Source organism: Populus alba, chromosome 1, assembly GCF_005239225.2.
Source record: "Populus alba chromosome 1, ASM523922v2, whole genome shotgun sequence".
Classification (NCBI taxonomy): Eukaryota; Viridiplantae; Streptophyta; class Magnoliopsida; order Malpighiales; family Salicaceae; genus Populus; species Populus alba.
Window position 1 is genome coordinate 7046657 of NC_133284.1, and position 19676 is coordinate 7066332.

At 33.5% G+C, this 19676-nt stretch overlaps 2 protein-coding genes across 2 annotated transcripts; both read right to left on the reverse strand.

Annotated features, from left to right (window-relative positions):
* Nucleotides 1-1271: 1271 nt before the first annotated feature.
* On the reverse strand, nt 1272-3455 carry LOC140955349 (uncharacterized). The gene is made up of 4 exons (XM_073407854.1): nt 3171-3455; nt 2257-2729; nt 1948-2145; nt 1272-1870 (listed from the first exon to the last, which is right to left on the reverse strand). Exons 1-4 carry the CDS (start codon nt 3202-3204, stop codon nt 1652-1654), a joined length of 924 nt encoding a protein of 307 aa, XP_073263955.1. The 5' UTR covers nt 3205-3455; the 3' UTR covers nt 1272-1651.
* Nucleotides 3456-14586: 11131 nt separating this feature from the next.
* Nucleotides 14587-18563, reverse strand: LOC118045289 (uncharacterized). The gene is made up of 5 exons (XM_073407109.1): nt 18500-18563; nt 17823-17968; nt 17491-17727; nt 15556-15768; nt 14587-14918 (listed from the first exon to the last, which is right to left on the reverse strand). Exons 1-5 carry the CDS (start codon nt 18561-18563, stop codon nt 14874-14876), a joined length of 705 nt encoding a protein of 234 aa, XP_073263210.1. The 3' UTR covers nt 14587-14873.
* Nucleotides 18564-19676: the final 1113 nt, after the last annotated feature.

Genomic DNA, 19676 nt, shown 5'->3' on the forward strand with positions numbered 1-19676 from the left:
AGTGGTAGGAATATGCCTTTTTTGTGTAGTTGTGTTTTGTTAAAGATAATTTTTCTTTTCATATATGTGCTTATTGTTTTTTAGTTAGAAGTCATATGAAATAAAAATATAATGCTATTTTACTCTCGAAATTCACATTATTTAAAATTAAAATTTGATATTTTCTTTTTATTTAAGGCTTTTACTATTATGATAAATTATTAGATATATTTAAGTTTACCATGTCATTTATAGAATAAACTAATAAACATAAGATACAAATAAGACTCAGTAATTTGTATGCATTTCACATGATTATATATATATATATATGCTCTTGGGAATACTTAGAATTTAATTCGATTTCAATTGTTAAACCAATTCATTTGTTTGAAGTTATTTTAAGAGTACTGATTTGAATTTTAAATTAAATTCAAATCATAAAAAAAAAATGACCAAAACAAATAAAAAGATCTCTCCTTTGATTTGCTACATTAATTTCAAATAAAAAATACTATTTCAAAAATACCTTTTTTGTTTTCTCTCAAAAACCCTCCAGCAGTTCTCTTTATCATCTCTTTCTTTTCTTCAACAATACTTTAGTGTAGAGTTTTGGGTCAAAATTTTACTGGGTAAATTGTCGGTGGCTCAACCTCTATCCGCCACATTGAGTCATGGCTTTTTTGCTTCTTCCTCTTCCTTTGTTTTCCTCTCTCTTCATCTATTTAGCTTCTTACAACTCTATTTCTTCTCCACAAACCTTTTCTAATATACGAAAAAATGTATTTATTTAAGGCACACACTTGATCTCCAAATCTCTCTCTTGGAATCTATTGGTTGCGAATTTCAGAAATGCAATTTATCTTTGAAATTTAGGATTCTAAAGTTTCTATGTCCTTTGATTCAAGGAGAAACATTAACTAATAACAATGATCCCAAAAAACAATTTCTGAATTCCTGAACAGTGATCCGCTATTTAAAAATGCTTAACCATCTTCTTTCCATAATTATATCATATCTTGCAAAATTGGGGTGATTAAAAGAGTTTAAGCTTAACCACGGCTTACTAAGTACAACTCACATAACTTATCAGATCAAGCACAATTTCTATATGCATATAACATATATTCATATTTTCAGCAAATTTATAAAACAAACAATTCATTTTATATCAACATAGCCACTTATATCCATAAGTTATGCCAAGTCGCCAAGGGCATTCTATATCAAGTTCACGGATTTTAGAGGTGATTCTCATAAAGTTTAGCACTTAGTTTATTTATTTTAACACTTAATTCATATTTCAGATCATATGATACATATTTAAATTGAAATTTAAGCTCGTATCCATATAAATAATATAAAATAGCATGAAGCTTGTAGCGGGGTGGTCTAGACTTGGAGTAGGTTCGATCAGTGGCTCAGGAGGCATTGGTTAAGGAAATGGTGGCAAGAGTCGGATGTGAGAGGAGAAAGAAAAAGGTTTGTAGAGGAGAGAGAAAGGCCGAAAGGAGAAGAGAGAGAGTTGTGGTGGCTGACTGGTGGTTGTGTTGGCTTCCTGTGGTGGAGCTGGTGGTAGCGTGGTTTGGAGGCTGGAAAGGTGGAGAGAGAGCGGGATAGAAAATGGCAAGAAAAAAATTGGGAGGAGGCTGATTTTTGGACCCGATTTTCTTTATCGTGTATGTTCCTCTTCATGGTTCTTGTCATTGTTTATCTTCATGCATAAAGCGTCAACAATCTTTTTGAACACAATCTTTTCACGTTCGTTTTTTTCTTGAAGCTGAAGTATAATTGAGTTGTCCTGGTTGTTAGCACAACTCGTTAATTGATCCATTAATTGAGATTTTAGAAGAGTATTTTCACGTTGAAGATCTATAATTTGGGACTGGCGCTGCAAAATGGAATGAAGATAATAGTGAGATATAGATGAATCAATTACATTAAGAAATGAAAGAGAGAGAAACTTACTAGTTGCGTTGTGAGAACCTCCACAACCATCTTTTGTGTATCAAGGCTACCTTCCAATCGACGAACTTCTTGCTGAAGATGCTTAATCTCTTCTTCTTGAGACTTTGAAGCGTGATAATTCCTAACACATTCTTCATTTAAACGATTATTTTCTGTCTTTAGACGATTATTTTCTGCCTTGGTATTTTCTCTGTCTTCCTGAAGAAAGTAAATATTAGCACGTAAAATGAAAGGAAGAAGACAAATTAATTGAGCAAGGCAAGATAAGCAAATAACATTAATGTCTGGGGGAGAGGTAATTGGTCTTACCCTGCATTTTTCCCGGTATGCCTTGTCGCCCATTCTTTTCTTTTCAGATGTTAGATAATCAAAACCTTCGGGAGATTTTCTTACCCGATTATTACGGCGAGGTGTTTCTGCAGTCTGAAAACTTCCCTGTTGAGCAGACAGGTAATCAAATGTTTGGTGACTTTTGTCATTCATTTCCAGTTTAGTAGAGGCTTTGTCTGGTGAGAAATCAGAACTTCCTGGTTGAACTTGTGGGCTATCAAGTGCTTGATGATTGTTATCATTTACTTCAAGAGCTGCTGTTCTTGGACCCGTTGAAAATCCAGGTTGGGCCGAGAAGTAATTGAGTGTTTGATGATCGTTGCCATTTACTTCCATATCAGTATCGGCCCTGTTTTGCTCCTGAGAATCTTCTGGTTGGGTTGAAGTGCAATCGATCGCGTGATTATTTGGAACTGCATACGGTCCATCTAGTGTCAACGTGTTGGGTGCATCTGTACCCACAGAAAAACATTTACAATAACAAATTTGTTTAGAGAAATTCAAATGTAAAAAACACTCTTTGAAGCTACAGATACTCGATCCAAAGTAAGACTGTATGCAGCTGCACACGACTGTGCACGCCCACACATGGATATGATACATCAGATTAATTTGTGGTTCAAGAACGAGAGAGAATTCACCCTAAGAAAGTTAAGAGAATACAAAGTAGAAGCTGGAATTAGAAGATCAGAACCCGAAGATTTGGTGACAAACTCTTTAAGGATGAAATTTTACAGATTTAAGCAAAACAAAAACAATTTATTTTTTTCAAATAGTCTATTAACAAGAACTTAAACCTTGATTTATCTGAAAAGACAAATATTACAGCTAAGCCTGTTGTTACCTAGTTATAGTTGAAATTAAAGTCTACTGACTTCGCATATGTATCTTACCAAATAGCTTCTGCCAAAAATTGCCACCTTCCATTGCAGGCAGCTGACAAGGGCAAGCGAAAGGATGATTGATTTTGCTTAACTTCTTTCTTGGCTTCAAAAGTGCAGAAGTATAAAAAGAGGAGGGAGAGAAGACAGAAGACTACTAAGAAGTAAGAATAACGAACGACACGTGGGAAGACAAAATAAACTGTATAAAAGACTCGGTGCTTGCTTCTCACGTAAATCCGCACTCAAATCGCACGAAAGAAGTCCGAAGCTCGCGTCTATAATCCAAATAGGATGACATTGATCGCGCTGTATGCGCTCTTTATGAAAGAGACCGTGTGGGGTTGCGGTCTTTATTAAAGACACCGTCTGGGTTGCTTTCAATATTATATATTTTTTTGAATGGAATATTTTTTAAAAATAACTTTTTATATTCTCAAACACTCCCTGAAAAACTAAAAATTAGATAGAAAAAACATTGTTTATCAAAATCCACATCCACAAAATAGTAATCCTTTGATTTTTTTTTTAATTTAATCCTTTAATTTTTAAATCCTTTTTTATTTAGTCCTTAATTTTTAAATTAATTTTTTTTTAATTTTTTAATTTTATTCTTTAACATTTGTTTGATTAAAAATTAAACTGTAATCAAAGTTGTAGGGAAAATACCAAATTATAATAGTAATCCACAATGTTTTTTTTATTTTTTTTATTTTGATCATTTTTTTAATGTATCAGCGAGTTGGTGCTAAATTTCATAAAAAAAAGAATTCAATTTTATTATTTAATTGATATTACAAATCAAGGGTTCAAAATTAAAAAAAAAAACAACCCTTTATTGTTGTTGTTGTTTTTTTTAATGAAGGGGTGCTTTCAAGTTCGGTGCTCTATTTTTTAAAAAAAAAAATCAGTCATCTTTTTTTCTATTTCAATTTTTTTATTCATTGTTATGTTGATTAGGATTTTTATTGATAATTTATTTTGATTAATTTTTTTATTTGTTTATCTATGTATTAAATAATTGTTTCAACATCCGGTTAGTTATCGACTTTGTGAGGTATTGTTGAGATTCTTCATTTTTCTAAAGATTAAGAGTAAGAAGCCTAAATTGAAGAACAACAAAACAACGAATCCTGGATAGAAGAATAGCACAAGACAGTCATGAAAACCGAGGTATTAAGAAAGAGAAGGTAAGAAATAAAGAATGGTTTGGCAGTCATATTGGACCTCCTCTTACAACATCCTCCGCATTTTAGGGGACGTAATGACAATTCCAACAACAACAAAAAAATAAATAAATAAATAATGACATCAATTCGATCATGGTGAATGCTCATCCACCGCCCAAAAGCTACAGGCCTTTCTCACACGTTGCCGCGTGTTTCGCATAAGCCAAGCACTTGTCTGTCCTTCTTTCAGTTACGACCTTGACATCACGACCTTGAAATCATAATTATCAAATCTAATCCCGGCGTTAATGTAAGTTAAGAAATTGAGTTTTAGATTTTATAGATCGGTTCAGAAAAATTAAAAAATATATTTAAATTTTTAATATTTTATATAAAAAAAAAATTAAAAATAATTCGTGTATATATAGATTATATATATTAGAAATAATAAAGTTTAAAAGAATAATTTTTTAAAAAAATTTATCTCACATTAAAAAATTATTATGTTATCCTTTTAAGTTAAAATATTTAAATAAAAAAAAATTATCCCACATTGAAAAAAATAATTTTTTTCTTGTGAATATAATATATATATATATATATATATGTAAAAAGTATTAAAAGTATAGAGAATATTTTAATAGTGTTATTAAACCTAATCAAGTAAGTTAATTTTTAAACTTCTATTCAACTCTTTGCTAAACTCAAATAATGTTGGTCTGGTATGACGCTTTAGGTTCAGCAGCCATGCCAAACCCATGCATGATTTTAATAGTGTTTAGATTGGTATGGTTGCAAGACCCAAAGTGTTTGGACTGACATGGTTCCCAGATCCAAAGTGCTTAGGATAGGTGTGATACCAGACTCAAGATGCTTGGACCTAAAATTATTGTCAGGCTCAAGTATCCTGTATTTGGTGCAGTTGCCGGATCCAAGTACCTTGGGATTGGCATTTAGGATTTGCATAATTTTCCTGAGCCAGGTAAAGAAAATGATCTTGTTGAGGACCAAAATACTCATGCAAAAGTGTTGAATAATCTCAGGATATCTAACTAATAATTCCTTGTACACTTTTAATGTATTGTTAAGAAAAAAGCCAGAGTCACATATTTGGGTATGACAACTGTTGTAACCCATTTTTTGGGTCCCCACATAAAAATAAAAATAAAAATAAAAATAATCATAACAAAAAAAAAAGTAATAATAATAAAATAAAATAAAATAATAAAATAATAATAAATAAATAAATATATAGCCGGAAGAAATTAGAAAAAAATAATAGGAGGCAGGAGTGCTCAGAAAATGATTAGAAAAATTGATTAAAGAGGTTAAAAATACAAAGATTGAAATTTGGACACTATATTCTTAAATGATGAGAGCCCTGTTGGAAAATAAAATTTAAATTTGAGGAGAAAAGTCCAAAATTGGATGTTTATGGACTTAATTTGATTTTATTGAAGGTTTAATTGAATTTAAAGAGGGTTTGATTGCAAGAAAAATGAATTTTTAAGTCAATTTTGGATTTAATTGGAAGAAATTAAAGTTCTAGAGTCAAATTATAATTTTTAAGAGTTGATTTGGTCAAATCAGGGGTTTAATAACATAAATATTGAAGTTTAATGGTCAATTAGAGACTTAATTGAGGAAATCCGAAACCAATGACCAAATTGAAAAAGACGCGTAAATATAGAAGCTGTAATTAACAAAATCAGGGCCCAAATTGAAAAAATTGAAAGTTTATTGATCAATTAAGGATCAAATTGCATAAATAGAGGTCATGGATCAAAGTTAAAAAGACGGCCAACTATAAGGGCGGTGATCGAAGTTGGCAGGGATGCAATTGCATTAATTTTTAAAATCAAAATTACATTCGAGGACTTAATAAAACAAAGGATAAATTGAGGACTGACTTGGAGATTGATGCCTTTTGGCACCTTTTTTATTTAAATGAAACGGTGTGTTTGTCCAAAACAATATCGTTTCATGTTAAAAAAAAAAAACAGAGAGAGAGAGAGAGAGAGTAGAACGGTGTCGTTTTGAACGACACTATTCCTCTTTATTCTTCCCCTGGACGTGCAGCAGGGGAAGAAAGAAAGCTTTTGTTTTTCTCTCTTTAATTCTTCATGCCTCTCTCCCTCCTCGCGTGCTGCGCCACATGCCCCCTCATGATGAAAAAACAGGGGAGTCGTGCCCTGCCAGCCATGCCCATTGGCTGCCTAGCCCAGCGCCGTGGCAGGGCAAGTTGGCGTCGCTCCCCGCACGCAATTATAGGGCGCAATAGGGACGCCCCCGCTCCTTTTTGCTCTATAAATACTGCTCTCAAGACCAATTTTGAGGGGGGAGAACGAATCGAAGGAAGGAAAAAAAAACATAGAGAAATAAAAAAAAACGAACCGAAAAAGGAGAGAAAGAACCGAACCAAAAGGAACCACTAGTAAACCCAAACTGAGATGGAGGAAAAGCTTGAAATGAGGGAGGAAACTTAAAAACAAACCGGGAGGATAAAGGGAAACCACCGAAAACGAAAGAAAAGGAAAGCACACGGAGGAGAAGGGAAGAGCAGTAACCTCTCCCTTTGCCGCTTGAAACAGTAGCACCGCTGCTGAGAATCATCGTCCGTGAGCCACGACACTGCCACCGGCCTCCACCACAGCACCACCAGCGAAGCAGTCCGACTAGCAAGGCACCGCCTCCTCCGCGCCAGGTAAGCTCTTCTTCCCACTGCATTTATTTCTCATTTCTGTGAAATAATTACCCCCGGTTGGATTTTGGATGTTGGGCCAGGCTGGTGCTGGCCCAGCAATGTTGGGTTCCCTTTTTTCTAGGCCAGGCTGATTCTGGCCCAGCCTTCATGTCTAGGTCGGGTCCGACCCAGACCCAAAAAGGCAGAGTGTACTGCTAGGCCGATATCGGCCCAAACCCTTTTGGGGCTGAGTCCAGCCCAGTTAGTTGGGCTGGCCCAGCCCAGCCCACTTAATATTATATATTATATATTATAAATTTTTTATATTATTTATATATACAAATATATATATCCAAAAAAATTAAAAAAAAATCTGAAAATCTTTAAAAAAAAATTATTTATTTTCCTGCATATTTTTATCAAATTTCTTAATGTTGGTTTGTATTTTTATATTGTAAAGATACAAATCCGGTATTAAAATACCTGGTTTTCGTCAAGACATCAAAAAAATGTTTTGTTTTTCATGCATACGGCCTAGTCTCTCCAATATATATATATAAAATAAAATCATCACATCATATTTTCATACAACAGAGAAAATTTTCAAAAAATATATATGTATTAGTATGTATTTTGGCTATAATAACAAGTTTATTAAAGCCACGAGAACTAGACCAATATTTTAAAATTTTCAAAAAATTATTTTGTTTTCTTTTAATATCTAGGGTTATGACCTTATACGTATGACATATTTCGGATATTAAATTCTTGTGTTGAGGTTGATTTTACTCGATAAGATAAGGACCTTCTTATTGGGAGGACTTTTCTTGAACCACAAACAGACCAACAACTAAAATAGGATAACACCTTAGCTTTTTATCAAACAATCAAACAATGCAACTTACTTTAGGTAAGGCGTATTTGGGGTGCTAATACCTTCCCTTTACGCAATCAGTCCCCGTACCTGATCTTTAAGACCAGTTAGGGTTCCTAGTAGCCAAAATACTAGGTGGCAACTCCCATTCCATTTTCCACCGATAAAAAACAAGAATTTCTTATCTCCCCATATTTGCCAGTATAGATAGATACATTTTAGACTGAAGTGGAATAATTCCGCCGCGACGCCGCACACGTGCGACAACAACCATGTCAAACCTAAGCATTTGGGCCTAACATGATCCAAGTGCCTGTGCCTAGCAACCATGCCAAACCCATATGTCTTTTTTTGAAAATATAGAAATTCACTTATAATTGTTTTCAAAACATATTTATTTTGTATTTTCATCTTTGTTTTTTTAACCAAATATATTTTTTTCTTCTACTTTAGGACATTAAAAATATGCATCCCTAAAATTCGATCATTATTTTTATATTAATCTCTAGTTTTAGTGAAGAAATCATCTACAAAATTTCACAAATTAAGATAATCAAAAAGATAATAAGTCATTTACATATACAATATTTTTATTTTTCTACAATATAATGTATCAATTCAAAAGTTTAAAAGTTTTCTGTTATGACAATATATTTAAAATTTTCATATGTACTAATAGTTATAATGTAGAATAAACTCTCCATATAACAAACTTTGACAATTAGATCATGCAACATCATCTCAAATTTAAAAATACATCAACCCTTTAAAAAATCATCAAACTGTTGGATAGAAATATAAAATTAATATTTTTATCCACAATGCATACAAAAACAAAAATTTTTTTTTGAAGAATTAAAATAAATCACTTAGAACTCTTTTTGTTTTCATTATTTCCTCTTCGAATATAAAAATTTTATTTAATAAGTTGCACAAACAAAAAGAGTTTGCAGTTAAGTTTTACTGCATAGGAATGAAAAATCTTACTTAAATGAGGCAGTGTTTATTTTTGGAGTCCAATCATACTTTTAAAAAAATTTAAATTTTTTACCTAAGTGTATGAGCCTAACACGTTGACAAGCCCAGGCGCATGGGTCTGCCATGGTTGCAAGGCCCAGAAGCTTGGGTCTGGCAAACATATCTTATTTAATAAACAACAAACAAAGGGGATAATTGTGTACTTTAGTTGCCAGGAGAGAGAATAAAGAAAAAAAACACAAACAATCGATTACTAGCGGCAATCCAACCATTATCTGTCTACACGCATCATACCATGTGAAAAAGAACACAACTGCACATCCAATGAGACTACAGATGACCATATTTGGCCACCAGAAAGCATTACACGAGCCTCTTTAATGGCGCGGAAGTCATCCATTCACTAGGGAAGAGAAGGAAAGTCAAATAAACATCTCGTGAAAAAAAAAACTACTATTATATGTAACAGTAAAAATCTCTTGATTTTTAATGATTTTCTCATATAATTTTTTTATATATAACAATAATTATTATTATAATAACAATACTTTGTAACCTCACTTTATTTTCGAAAAGTGGATGACGATCGGACTTCATGGCCCAGGAAGAAAAATATACAGAGAATCTTTTGACTCGAATCTACGTGGTTTTAGAAGAATTGGGATATGTTTAGTGTCAGCAATTTAATATGTACTTTAGATTTCAAATGTGTAAGTGGTAGGAATATGCCTTTTTTGTGTAGTTTGTGTTTTGATAAAAATAATTTTTCTTTTCATATATGTGCTTATTGTTTTTTAGTTAGAGGCCATATGAAATAAAAATATAATGCTATTTTACTCTCGAAATTCATATTATTTAAATTTAAAATTTGATATTTTCTTTTTATTTAAGGCTTTTACTGTTATGATAAATTACTAGATATATTTAAGTTTACCATGTTATTTATAGAATAAACTAATAAACATAAGATACAAATAAGACTCAGTAATTTGTATGCATTTCATATGACTATTATTATATATATAGCTTAGTTTATGTATGAAATGGTAGACTTAGGCTCCCTAATTTTTTTTTATGAGACATAATATTTAATGCTAATTGGATTTGATTCATTCACATGCTCTTGGGAATACTTAGAATTTAATTTAATTTAATATCAATGGTTAAATCAATTAATGTGTTTGAAGTTATTTTAAGAGTATTGATTTCAATTTTAAATTAAATTCAAATAATAAAAAAATGACCAAAACAAATAAAAAGACCTCTCCTTTGATTTGCCACATTAATTTCAAATAAAAATACTATTTCAAAAATACCTTTTTTGTTTTCTCTCAAAAACCCTCCAGCACTTCTCTTTATCATCTCTTTCTTTTCTTCAACAATAGGGAGGAGGGTGGTTTTTGGTGATTTTTAGACCTGATTTTCTTCATGTTCAGACCATGAAATCCACACCTATTTATAGGGGATGGAAATGGGTAATCTTGTCTACACGGGAGAAAACTTTTAGCCGTTGATTCAGTTAAGAAGGATCTTAACCATTGGTTCAAAGTAGGCACCATGAATTGTTAAATTTGACAGTTTAAGGTTACCTAAGTTCGCCTTTTTAAGCCGACACCGAGGCCGTTGTGTTGTCAATTAGTCTAAACAGGCCACATCCAGAGATAGAGGGATGTTAGGTAATCATTTGCGTGCAAGTTTTGTCAATTTTGGTGGAGATTAAAGACATTTTATGCATCTGCAAAGTAGGTAACCTAAGCAACTTTTTAAGGATGACAATGAACAGTGACTAAACGACGTGTCGTCTGGTCACCTTTTTTTTTTCAAAGTTCAATGTAGTCCTCCACCTTTCAATTTATCTTAATTGCACTCCTAATTGATCATAAGCTTTTAATTTAGTGCAATTAAGCTAGCCTCTAATTTACACCTTTTGCACTTTGGCGTTGGTCTCGTATTTATGCAATTTGACCCCTAATCGACCATTAAACTTTAATTTTATTCAATTTCATCCCTAGTTTTTTTTCAATTAAACCCCTATAGTTTTGTGTGCCTTTTACAAAACAAAGGTTTTAGGTAAGCTTTGCTTTATTTTTATGCGAATGTGCAACCAAAACTCAATTTTGAAGTTGACTTATAGTGCTTGGGTTGTTCATCGAGTTTTTTTTTTTTTTGGGTCTATGGTTAGGATATCGCTTGAATTTACAAAACTTGTTTGTTTAAAACAAACATCAATTTAATTTTTATTCTGTATTAAAACTTTGATTTCCTAAAAATCTTTGTAAAAAGATGGGATCATGCATAGTTTTTGAAGAAAAGGGAAACACACCAAAGGGTTCTTGGTTCAAAGGTTTCATGAGTAAAAGGTGTGTTCAATGTGTTATTTGTATGAAACAAGAAGAAAAATGAAGGCACATGAACACATGATCTTATTAACAATAAATGTTCATTTAACAGAGAAAATCTTGTGACATTATGAGTCAAATTACTAACAAGACTAAAACATATTGAAATATGACAAATTCAAAATAACTTTGCAGACATGATTGTCATAACCCAATTTTGACCTTTTTTTTTATTATTTTATTTTTTGAAAAAAATGATGAAAAACAAGTAAAAATAAAATAAATGAAGAATGAATTAAAATTTGGGTTAATGGGCACCATAATTGAAAGTTTAAAGATTTAATTAAACTCTTGACTAGTTTAATTAATTAAATCAAGGGCTTAATTGGGAAATTGATTTAATTAAAATTTAGATTATTTTAATTAATGAAATCAAGAGTTTAATTGAAGAATTAATGAGTTTGAGGACTTAATTAAACTTTAATTTGATTAATTAAAGGAATCAGGGGTGTACTTGAAGAAATACCAAAGATTGGAGCTCATTCAAAGAAAAATTGCTAGAAATTTAAAGTCCAAGGACTAAATTGTATAGTCCAGAAATCCAGGACTGTTGTGTAAATGGCATTATAACTGAGGGTTCAATTGAAATTAATCCAAGGGCACAATTAGAAATTGATTATTACTGATTAAGATCTCAATTGTTAAGTTTAAAACGTTCAGGGACCAAAGTGAAAAATAGCCTCAAGGATATAAACGGCGCCGTTTGGAAGCTGTGTTCTTCATCCCTTCCGTTTTGCACGGAGAAAACCGATTCAACAGAAAATCTGCAGCAAATCGTGGACCACGATCCCGTTCGTGGGGGGATGGTTGGGGAAGCTCTCTGGCCTTTTAAAAGGCAGAGAGGAGAAACAGAGAAGGGGTATTTTGGGGACCAAAATCCAGGAACGAGAGACCGAAGACCAGAACGAAACAAAGGCAGAGCAGAGCAGAACCAGGGGGAAACTGGAGCAAAACCCAGAAAACAGGGAAAGGCAGAGCACGAATTGAAAAAGAAGAAAAATACAAGAGACAATAAAAAAAGATAGACACAGAGACAACGAGCAGGAGGATGAAACAAAACCAGGAGGAGGTTTGAGCGAAAAACCAAGGCAGAAAAAGAACAACAAAGAACCAAGGACTGTTGACAACCGGCATCACCATCGTCTAGTTTCCTTCATCTTAAAACAGAGGAGACAAAACGCAAACAAAGAAAAAAGCAGAGGGAAAGAACACAAGCAGAGGAAAGTCACGAGATCGCTGCCACTGCATTCAGCGTTTCCAGAACCAGGAGAGAAAGCAAAGGAAAGCTTCGCCATCGTCTCCACCGCCGTCCTTCGGTAAGTTTCCATTCTCCGCATTCAATAAATTTTTCAAATGCAATGTGAAGGTAATTTAATTACCTTCACACTATTCATGCACGTCTGAATTTACTTCACGCGTGTTTCTTTCTTTTTTTTACCCCAGCCTGGGCCAGTGGCAAGGCCAGGCTGGCTGGGCTAAAAATAAAATATAAAAAAAATAATAATAATAAGAACAAATATATATATATATATATGAATAAAAAATAATATAAATTTATTAATTTATTTATTAACATCAGAGTTAGGAATAAAAATTCCGGTTTAAATTTATATTATTCATTGTATTTTATTTAACTAAAAAAAATTAAAAAAAATGTGAAGGCGTAATAAAATGAATTTATTTTATTTGTTTTATTCACTGTCACTAGAGTCAGGAATAAAAAAATATTGATATAAATTTTTTTTATAACTATGTAATATTTACCAACTCCAGAGTTTGGAGTATTCGTAGTTAAATATTCACTGACGCTAGAGTCATGAATATTACATGCAAACCATCATAGCATAAACCAACAAAACGTTAGTAATTTATGACAAAACTAGTAATGCAGTCTGCCTCAGGCAAGACATTTAAAGAGTGATAATATCTTCCATTTACGTAACCAGTCTCGTACCATAGAATCTCTGCTGACCAGTCAGGGTTCCTAGTGACCATAATACTAGGCGACGACTCTTTAAACAAAGATCCCCATTAAAGAACAAGATGTCAGAAATTTGTTTTTTCCATGCTAAATTTTTAAGGCTGCCGTGAAGTTGGGTGCGACAATGATCAAAAAGAGAAAATTATTTTGAACACAATAGGAACATGCTCCATTCTCTAACTTTAGTACACTTCCATTTTATCCAGCCTTCCTACAAAAGCTTTTACAGGCATTTCTTCAACAGTGTGGACAAACACCCCTTTTAATTCAAATCCTTCAAAAATTTATGTTGCCTTCTTCGTGCCTTACTCTGACCATTGGTGCTTTCTGATTTCCCAAGCACTCTAACTCTAGTATATTTACCGATTCACTACTTGAAGCATGATTGGGTAGGGAGTTTGTACTCACGTTTGATGCTTCTTTGAATGTTACCCACCTAACTTTAATTAGATGAATAAACCATTTCTCCAAGGCATTACATGATTGAATATCATGTCTTGCAACACTAGCACGATATTCACAAGTAAGATCTGACTTGTACCAATTAAGGTAAGATGGTTATAGAGACATGAGTAGTTCTAGAGCTACACACCCGATGCTCAGCAGCTTTTGGTAAATCTCATTTAAGGATAGTGGTAATGGGGTAACTGTTGTTGATCCCTTTGGTAATTTTGGCTTTTGACTTGAAAATTTTTTTTGAGCTCAGGTTTTTTTTAGGAAAATAAAGAGTTTGGCAATTTAGGGTGAAGTGTGGTAATTTTAAATTTGTTTTTTCCTACCCCTATAGTTACATTTAACATGGTCGATCTCATTCCTTTTCCTTTTGAAGCCTCTCTTTTTAGTGGGTGTAAAAATTCTACCACTATTGACCCTTTACTCTATATGCTCAGTCATTGCCACCATTTTAATGAATTGCTGGGCTAAACTACCTATCACATGCTTGTAGTATGGTGTTTTAAATGTGTTGGCAAATAGAGTGACCATCTCTTTTTCTAAGAGTAAAGGATGCACCTATACAGCTAAATCCCTCCATTTTTTTTGGCATATTCCCTTATGTTTTCTTTATTCCCCTTTTCAGATTGGACAAGCTGGTTTTATCATGAATAACATTCATGTTATACTCCTGCTGTAAAATCACCCACTAGATCTTTTCATCTCTGAATCTTTGAGCTACTTAGTCTCATGTACCAGTTCAATACTACCCCATTCAAACTATCTTGGAAAAAATACATCAATAGTTTCTTATCCTATACTACTTTTGCCATTTTATTGGAATAGAAATTGAGGTAGATGGAGGCAAATTATGTTCTAGTGTATTTCATAAATACAAGAATAAAAAAAACATTTTTAGTAAAACCACATTCAAGACTGACAAGACACATTAAAAAAAAAAAAATGAGGGACCCTTTTTTTCTATCTATAAGAAAAGGGACAAGCACCCTTTTCCCCCAACCCTATCTATCAATTATAATAACTTTAGATGGAGTCATCCTCAGATTAAAATTCAAATTGAAATTAAAAAAAAAAAACTGATCCCATTTTTTTTCATAAATAAATAAATTTTACGAGAACTCGAATTACCAAAAACATCCCCCATTTTTCACAACTGGTTCTAACCCCTAACCGCCACATCAGCAAATTGATGTCCCTTTTAGAAGAAATTGCCTCTCAATATCCTGCATGAACACACAAGCACAGTCATTAGTATGAGCCCTCAGCAAAAAATCTAGAGGCCAACCGTTCTCTGTTGTGAATGGCTACTGCACTAAAAAAGAGGGAGAGTGGCGATTTCAGGTACAAGATCACTAATCCAATACAGCTTCCTTGTAAGTTTATAGAAATCCAAACATATAGATGTATAACATGACACAGACATTCTAGAGATATAAATAATCTTCAGGTTAGTCATCCGAGCCACATTTCATTACAAGTCTCTTAAAACTGTTTCAATTACATGTCTTTACAAGTTGCATAATCAAAGAAAAGAAGTTTATCAAATAACTTATTTCAAAAAATGAAACCAACAAAGCAATGACTACCGCCATTGTCAGCAAAGCCAGCTAAATGTCGTGAAAATTTTCCTTCTGTCAAATTTCTTTTTGAACTTGTGGTTCCTGATTTGAGCACTTGAACACAGGAGAGAGAGAAAAGTAATGGAAATGATAGAGCTAGGAAACCACGTATGCTTGCTGAGAAACTTGGCACAAGGAAACTACATAAATACATTTAGCTAACTATTGTACGAGAAGAAAGTTTGCAAGCACTTTTTGCGTGAAACTATGCAAATAATCCTTGCAAAATATTTAATGGTACCTTCTCATGCTTCCTCCTGTAGTCTTTTTGGTTCAGTATCTTGTCACCTAAAGCTTGATTTTGCATTTTGAGCACCATATTCCGCCGTCCCAGTTTCTCAATCTCATTCAAAAGCTGCATTCTTTCAGATGCCCAATTATCCCACTTGGCATTTTGACACAACATATTGCGTTCATTTTCTAGCAGCACCATCTCAAGTTGGTTAGGTCCAAGCTACAACAGTAAAGAAAGCATTGTCACCCACAAGTTCACTAGCTTGTTACAGGTAGAAACATTTGCAACCACAATTTTACCGAGAATAAAAAGATACGAGACAATGGTCGTTAACATGACTATCACTGTAACCGGTATTTAGCAATACAAAGAGGACACAAAGTAAATCAAAGGATTTGTTCCATAGAAACAAAATTAGTATTATGTGATTTGCCAAACGGTATCATTAAAGCTAATCAGTTACCTAGCATTACAAAAAAATCATCTTACATCAGAATGTGAGTGTGATGGAAACACTAGAACCTCGATCTGTATTCACACTTCAACTAACTTCAGATGAATCAAATGTTAGAGTTGAGCAGATAGTGAAAATAGTCCCAGATAGATTGGCATGGCTGCAATAAAAACCCAGGGCAATGGAGACTAGACTAAAACCCTGAAACCAAACTCATGGAACTAATACAACTCATAAGATTCATCTGATTTACAAATATGTAAAGAAAAATAGAATTAACATTAGCGGAGTACAAAACCTCTTCATCCAACTTAACTTTCAGAAATGTATTCTTAACATTGACTTGCCTGATTAGGCATCATCGTAACAATAGAAAGACAAGGATATATACAGTATGCTTGAAGCCTTGCTACAAGCCCTGAAGATTTAAGCAAAGTGATCAATAGCTTCCTATTATGTGTAATTGGCTGCAAATTTTATAATCTCTTCTTTTTTTTCAGAAATTTTGCTCAACGAAGATAAAGGAATACAACTTATATAAAGATCTTGGGATTTAAGACAAAAATCAAACACAAAGCTGCACAGATTGACCCCGCTTTGAGGAAGACGGGAAAAAAGGAATTCAACTGGAGGCACTTCAGGTCAGCAACTTAAGAATTTTAGTGAAACTCAACAAATAAAAATTTCCATATCCAGCTAGAGCAGAAGGGATGGACATGATTGCACAGGATAGCAGTAAAGATGAAACCAACTGAGTAAGACTACAGAAGTGATACACAAGAGACGGATAGACTGAACCAAGGCAAGAGACACCCAAAAAACCACGTAACAGCACCGCACCAATTGTATCTTATAATTTAATATAATCCTCAGCTTTCTCCTTAATTTTATGACAGATCAACATCCATCACCATTCATTAAGATATCATCATGATCATCGATATTTGTAGAGATGCTAAAGTAATACATACAGATTCACCTACAGCCATATAACTGGACTGAACCAAGGAGGCAGTAAGGCACCAATTGTATCTTAAATTTAATGATATCCTCAGTATTCTCCTTGATACTTTATGATGGATCAACATCCATCAACATTCATGGGTGGATCATCACAGATTTACATAGTTAATATAAGTAATAGTTCGAGATTCACCATTAGCTTTTAAGACTAATCACCAATTGACACTTTCTTCATATCTAGCTATCAACTACTCATTAAAAGTTTTGTCTCGCGTAATCTGAAGACTTCAAGAAGCCTAAATGAGGCATATTAATAAGTGTTAATTCATATGCCCAAACAGGAACATTGTAATACCAACAAATAAATCAGCTATAATTTTAAGGGGATGGTTTGCAAGAAAAAAAGAACACCCCGCACACATACATGCATGCATACACATACACATACACACACATATATATAGATACATACATACATACATACGTGTGTGTGTGTGTGTGGAGAGAGAGAGAGAGAGATGCACCATTAGTTGTTGCACAACAGGGTTATGTGACAGTGTCTCCAACAGATTTTCTTGGTTAGAAATGACTTTCTTTGAGTTGCCAATCTCTCTTTTAAGGTTCCCTATCTCAACTTCTTTTGACTGCAATTTTTGAACCCATTGAATCATTTTCTTTCCTACAAGACTCTTCTCCCTCTCCAAATGAGCATTTTCTTCCCGAAGAATTTGCAAGTTACTCCCCAGCTCTTCTTTCCTTATCTGCCAAAAATAAATTAGGATATATATATAGAAAAAACATGATTTCTCTAGCTATTTGCCTCACACGAGGAAGACCAGAAGGTACAGTGCTATACCTTACAACGTTGTCGATAATTGGCATCGATTTTTTCTTTTCTTCTCTCTTTTGATCTTTCTGGAGTTACAGCAATGTTTATTCCATGTTGTGGTACTCCTGGTTGGGCCAACATATGTTGAGGCACTGTCAGCATGTTTGCTTCCTCTGAGCCCATACAACAAATTCATCTTAGTAACAGTTCAAACAATTCTCTATGAATAACTCTAGAACGTGAACTACCATCAAGCCAAAGTAATTTGTGAGATGCATTTGTTAAAATTGCGAGCAAAACCACAACTAGGCATGAACATAGAACGAACACGCATTCATTCTTAAAGCCTCAAAATACATCTTTCCATTAATGTTAGGATGGTTACGGTAAAATGAAAGCATGAAAAGGAGAAATGATGGATTTTGACCCATCCATCTTGTTATTCCAAAAACAAGGAAAAGCGAAGGACAGATTGTAAATTTACAAGCGAGGCATAGGGAAGGATCCTTTATTTCCTTCCTCAGTTGTTCATACATCATACCAAACATAGAAAATATCAAAAAACCCAACAATGAAGCTCGCATGAGAAAAGTGGAAACAGGTAACCCCAGATATGATCGAGCATTGAAGATAATATAAAAGAAACGATTGACAAGTCTTTTCGTAGAATCTAACAACAATTGTAAGTTCAGAAGTAGTTTTACCTGTGAGTAGTGTTGTAGTGGGGTGTAAGTGGGGAACCGTGTCATTCAGTAAACCGTAAGTCATCTTCATCGGAAATTCAAGAAGCTATGATTGTGTACAGAAGAAGTACTTTAAATAAAAGAAGAAAAATCCGCTGGGTAGCTGCGGCTGCGTTTTAATACATATGACAGAATGGAGTCGCGCGAAATAAGGTCCACTCCGCGCGATAGGTCCCTCGAATTGTAATGAAAACGCTGGGTAACGGCCGGTTCTTCTCTTCCAAGTTTCTCTCGTAACTGTTTAAAAGCGTAAGTATTTAAAAGTGGAGCTTAGGTTATTTTTTTAACTGTTTCTATTTAGAAATATACTAAAATAATATATATTTTTTATTTTTTTAAATTTTATTTTTTATATCAACACATAAAAATAAAATAAAAATCTTGAAAAAAAAAACATGTACAAATTTAAACATGCCTGCCCAAATTGATAAATATATATCCATACAAGAGGGATGGTGAGTTATAAAGAGAATAAGAAAATTAAAATAAACTTAACTCATAACATTTATGTTAGCCCTACTCTGGGTTAATATGAAGTTGTATTCTTTTATATATTTTAAGTTCTTTTGAGCTGAAGCTATCAAACTCTTGCATCTATTCGAAAAGAGGTAAATTCCACTTAGTAATTTAGAAGAGAAAAAGTAGAAATTGAAAAAAATAACCATGCAGTAAAATAAAAATAAATTTCTAATTGAAAAATCCGAAACAAAGGGAGAATTTCAGACGCGGCCTGCCATGAAAGAATTGGGATCTCTTTGTATTGACTAGATAGGTGATCAAAAGAAAATGACAGAAATGATCCTATCCTTCTAAGTTTATTTTGTTATTTTATAAAAAAAACTAAGTTAACGCTAGTAAGATACGATGCTTCAAGTTCTTAAAAAACTAATAAATCGGAGCATCATCGCTCGGCACGAACGTGTCACCATGTGCTTGCGTTCTACACCGCAAGAGCCCCTAAGTATGAACATAAAGTACGAACGGTGCTGGCACCATACTAGCATTGCTACATAAAGTAAGACCATGTGTTTTGCTTGTTGGACCGACGCTTGCGGGGCCAATAAAGATGAGGTGGCCCATGAATGGTACGTCGAGAGATGATTTGACAGCGAGATGGATGAGCTGTCCAAGGCTAACA

Bases quoted from the DNA above. Each gene is read 5' to 3' on its own strand.
- LOC140955349 (XM_073407854.1), bottom strand. From the start codon at position 3,204: ATGGAAGGTGGCAATTTTTGGCAGAAGCTATTTG. The intron at 2,730-3,170 runs GTAAGATACATA...CTGTGGGTACAG, and splicing joins TTTTTGGCAGAAGCTATTTG to ATGCACCCAACACGTTGACA. The intron at 1,871-1,947 runs GTAAGTTTCTCT...TCCATTTTGCAG, and splicing joins AGGTTCTCACAACGCAACTA to CGCCAGTCCCAAATTATAGA.
- LOC118045289 (XM_073407109.1), bottom strand. From the start codon at position 18,563: ATGACTTACGGTTTACTGAATGACACGGTTCCCCACTTACACCCCACT. The intron at 17,969-18,499 runs GTAAAACTACTT...GTATGGGCTCAG, and splicing joins CACTACAACACTACTCACAG to AGGAAGCAAACATGCTGACA. The intron at 17,728-17,822 runs GTATAGCACTGT...TATTTTTGGCAG, and splicing joins ATTATCGACAACGTTGTAAG to ATAAGGAAAGAAGAGCTGGG.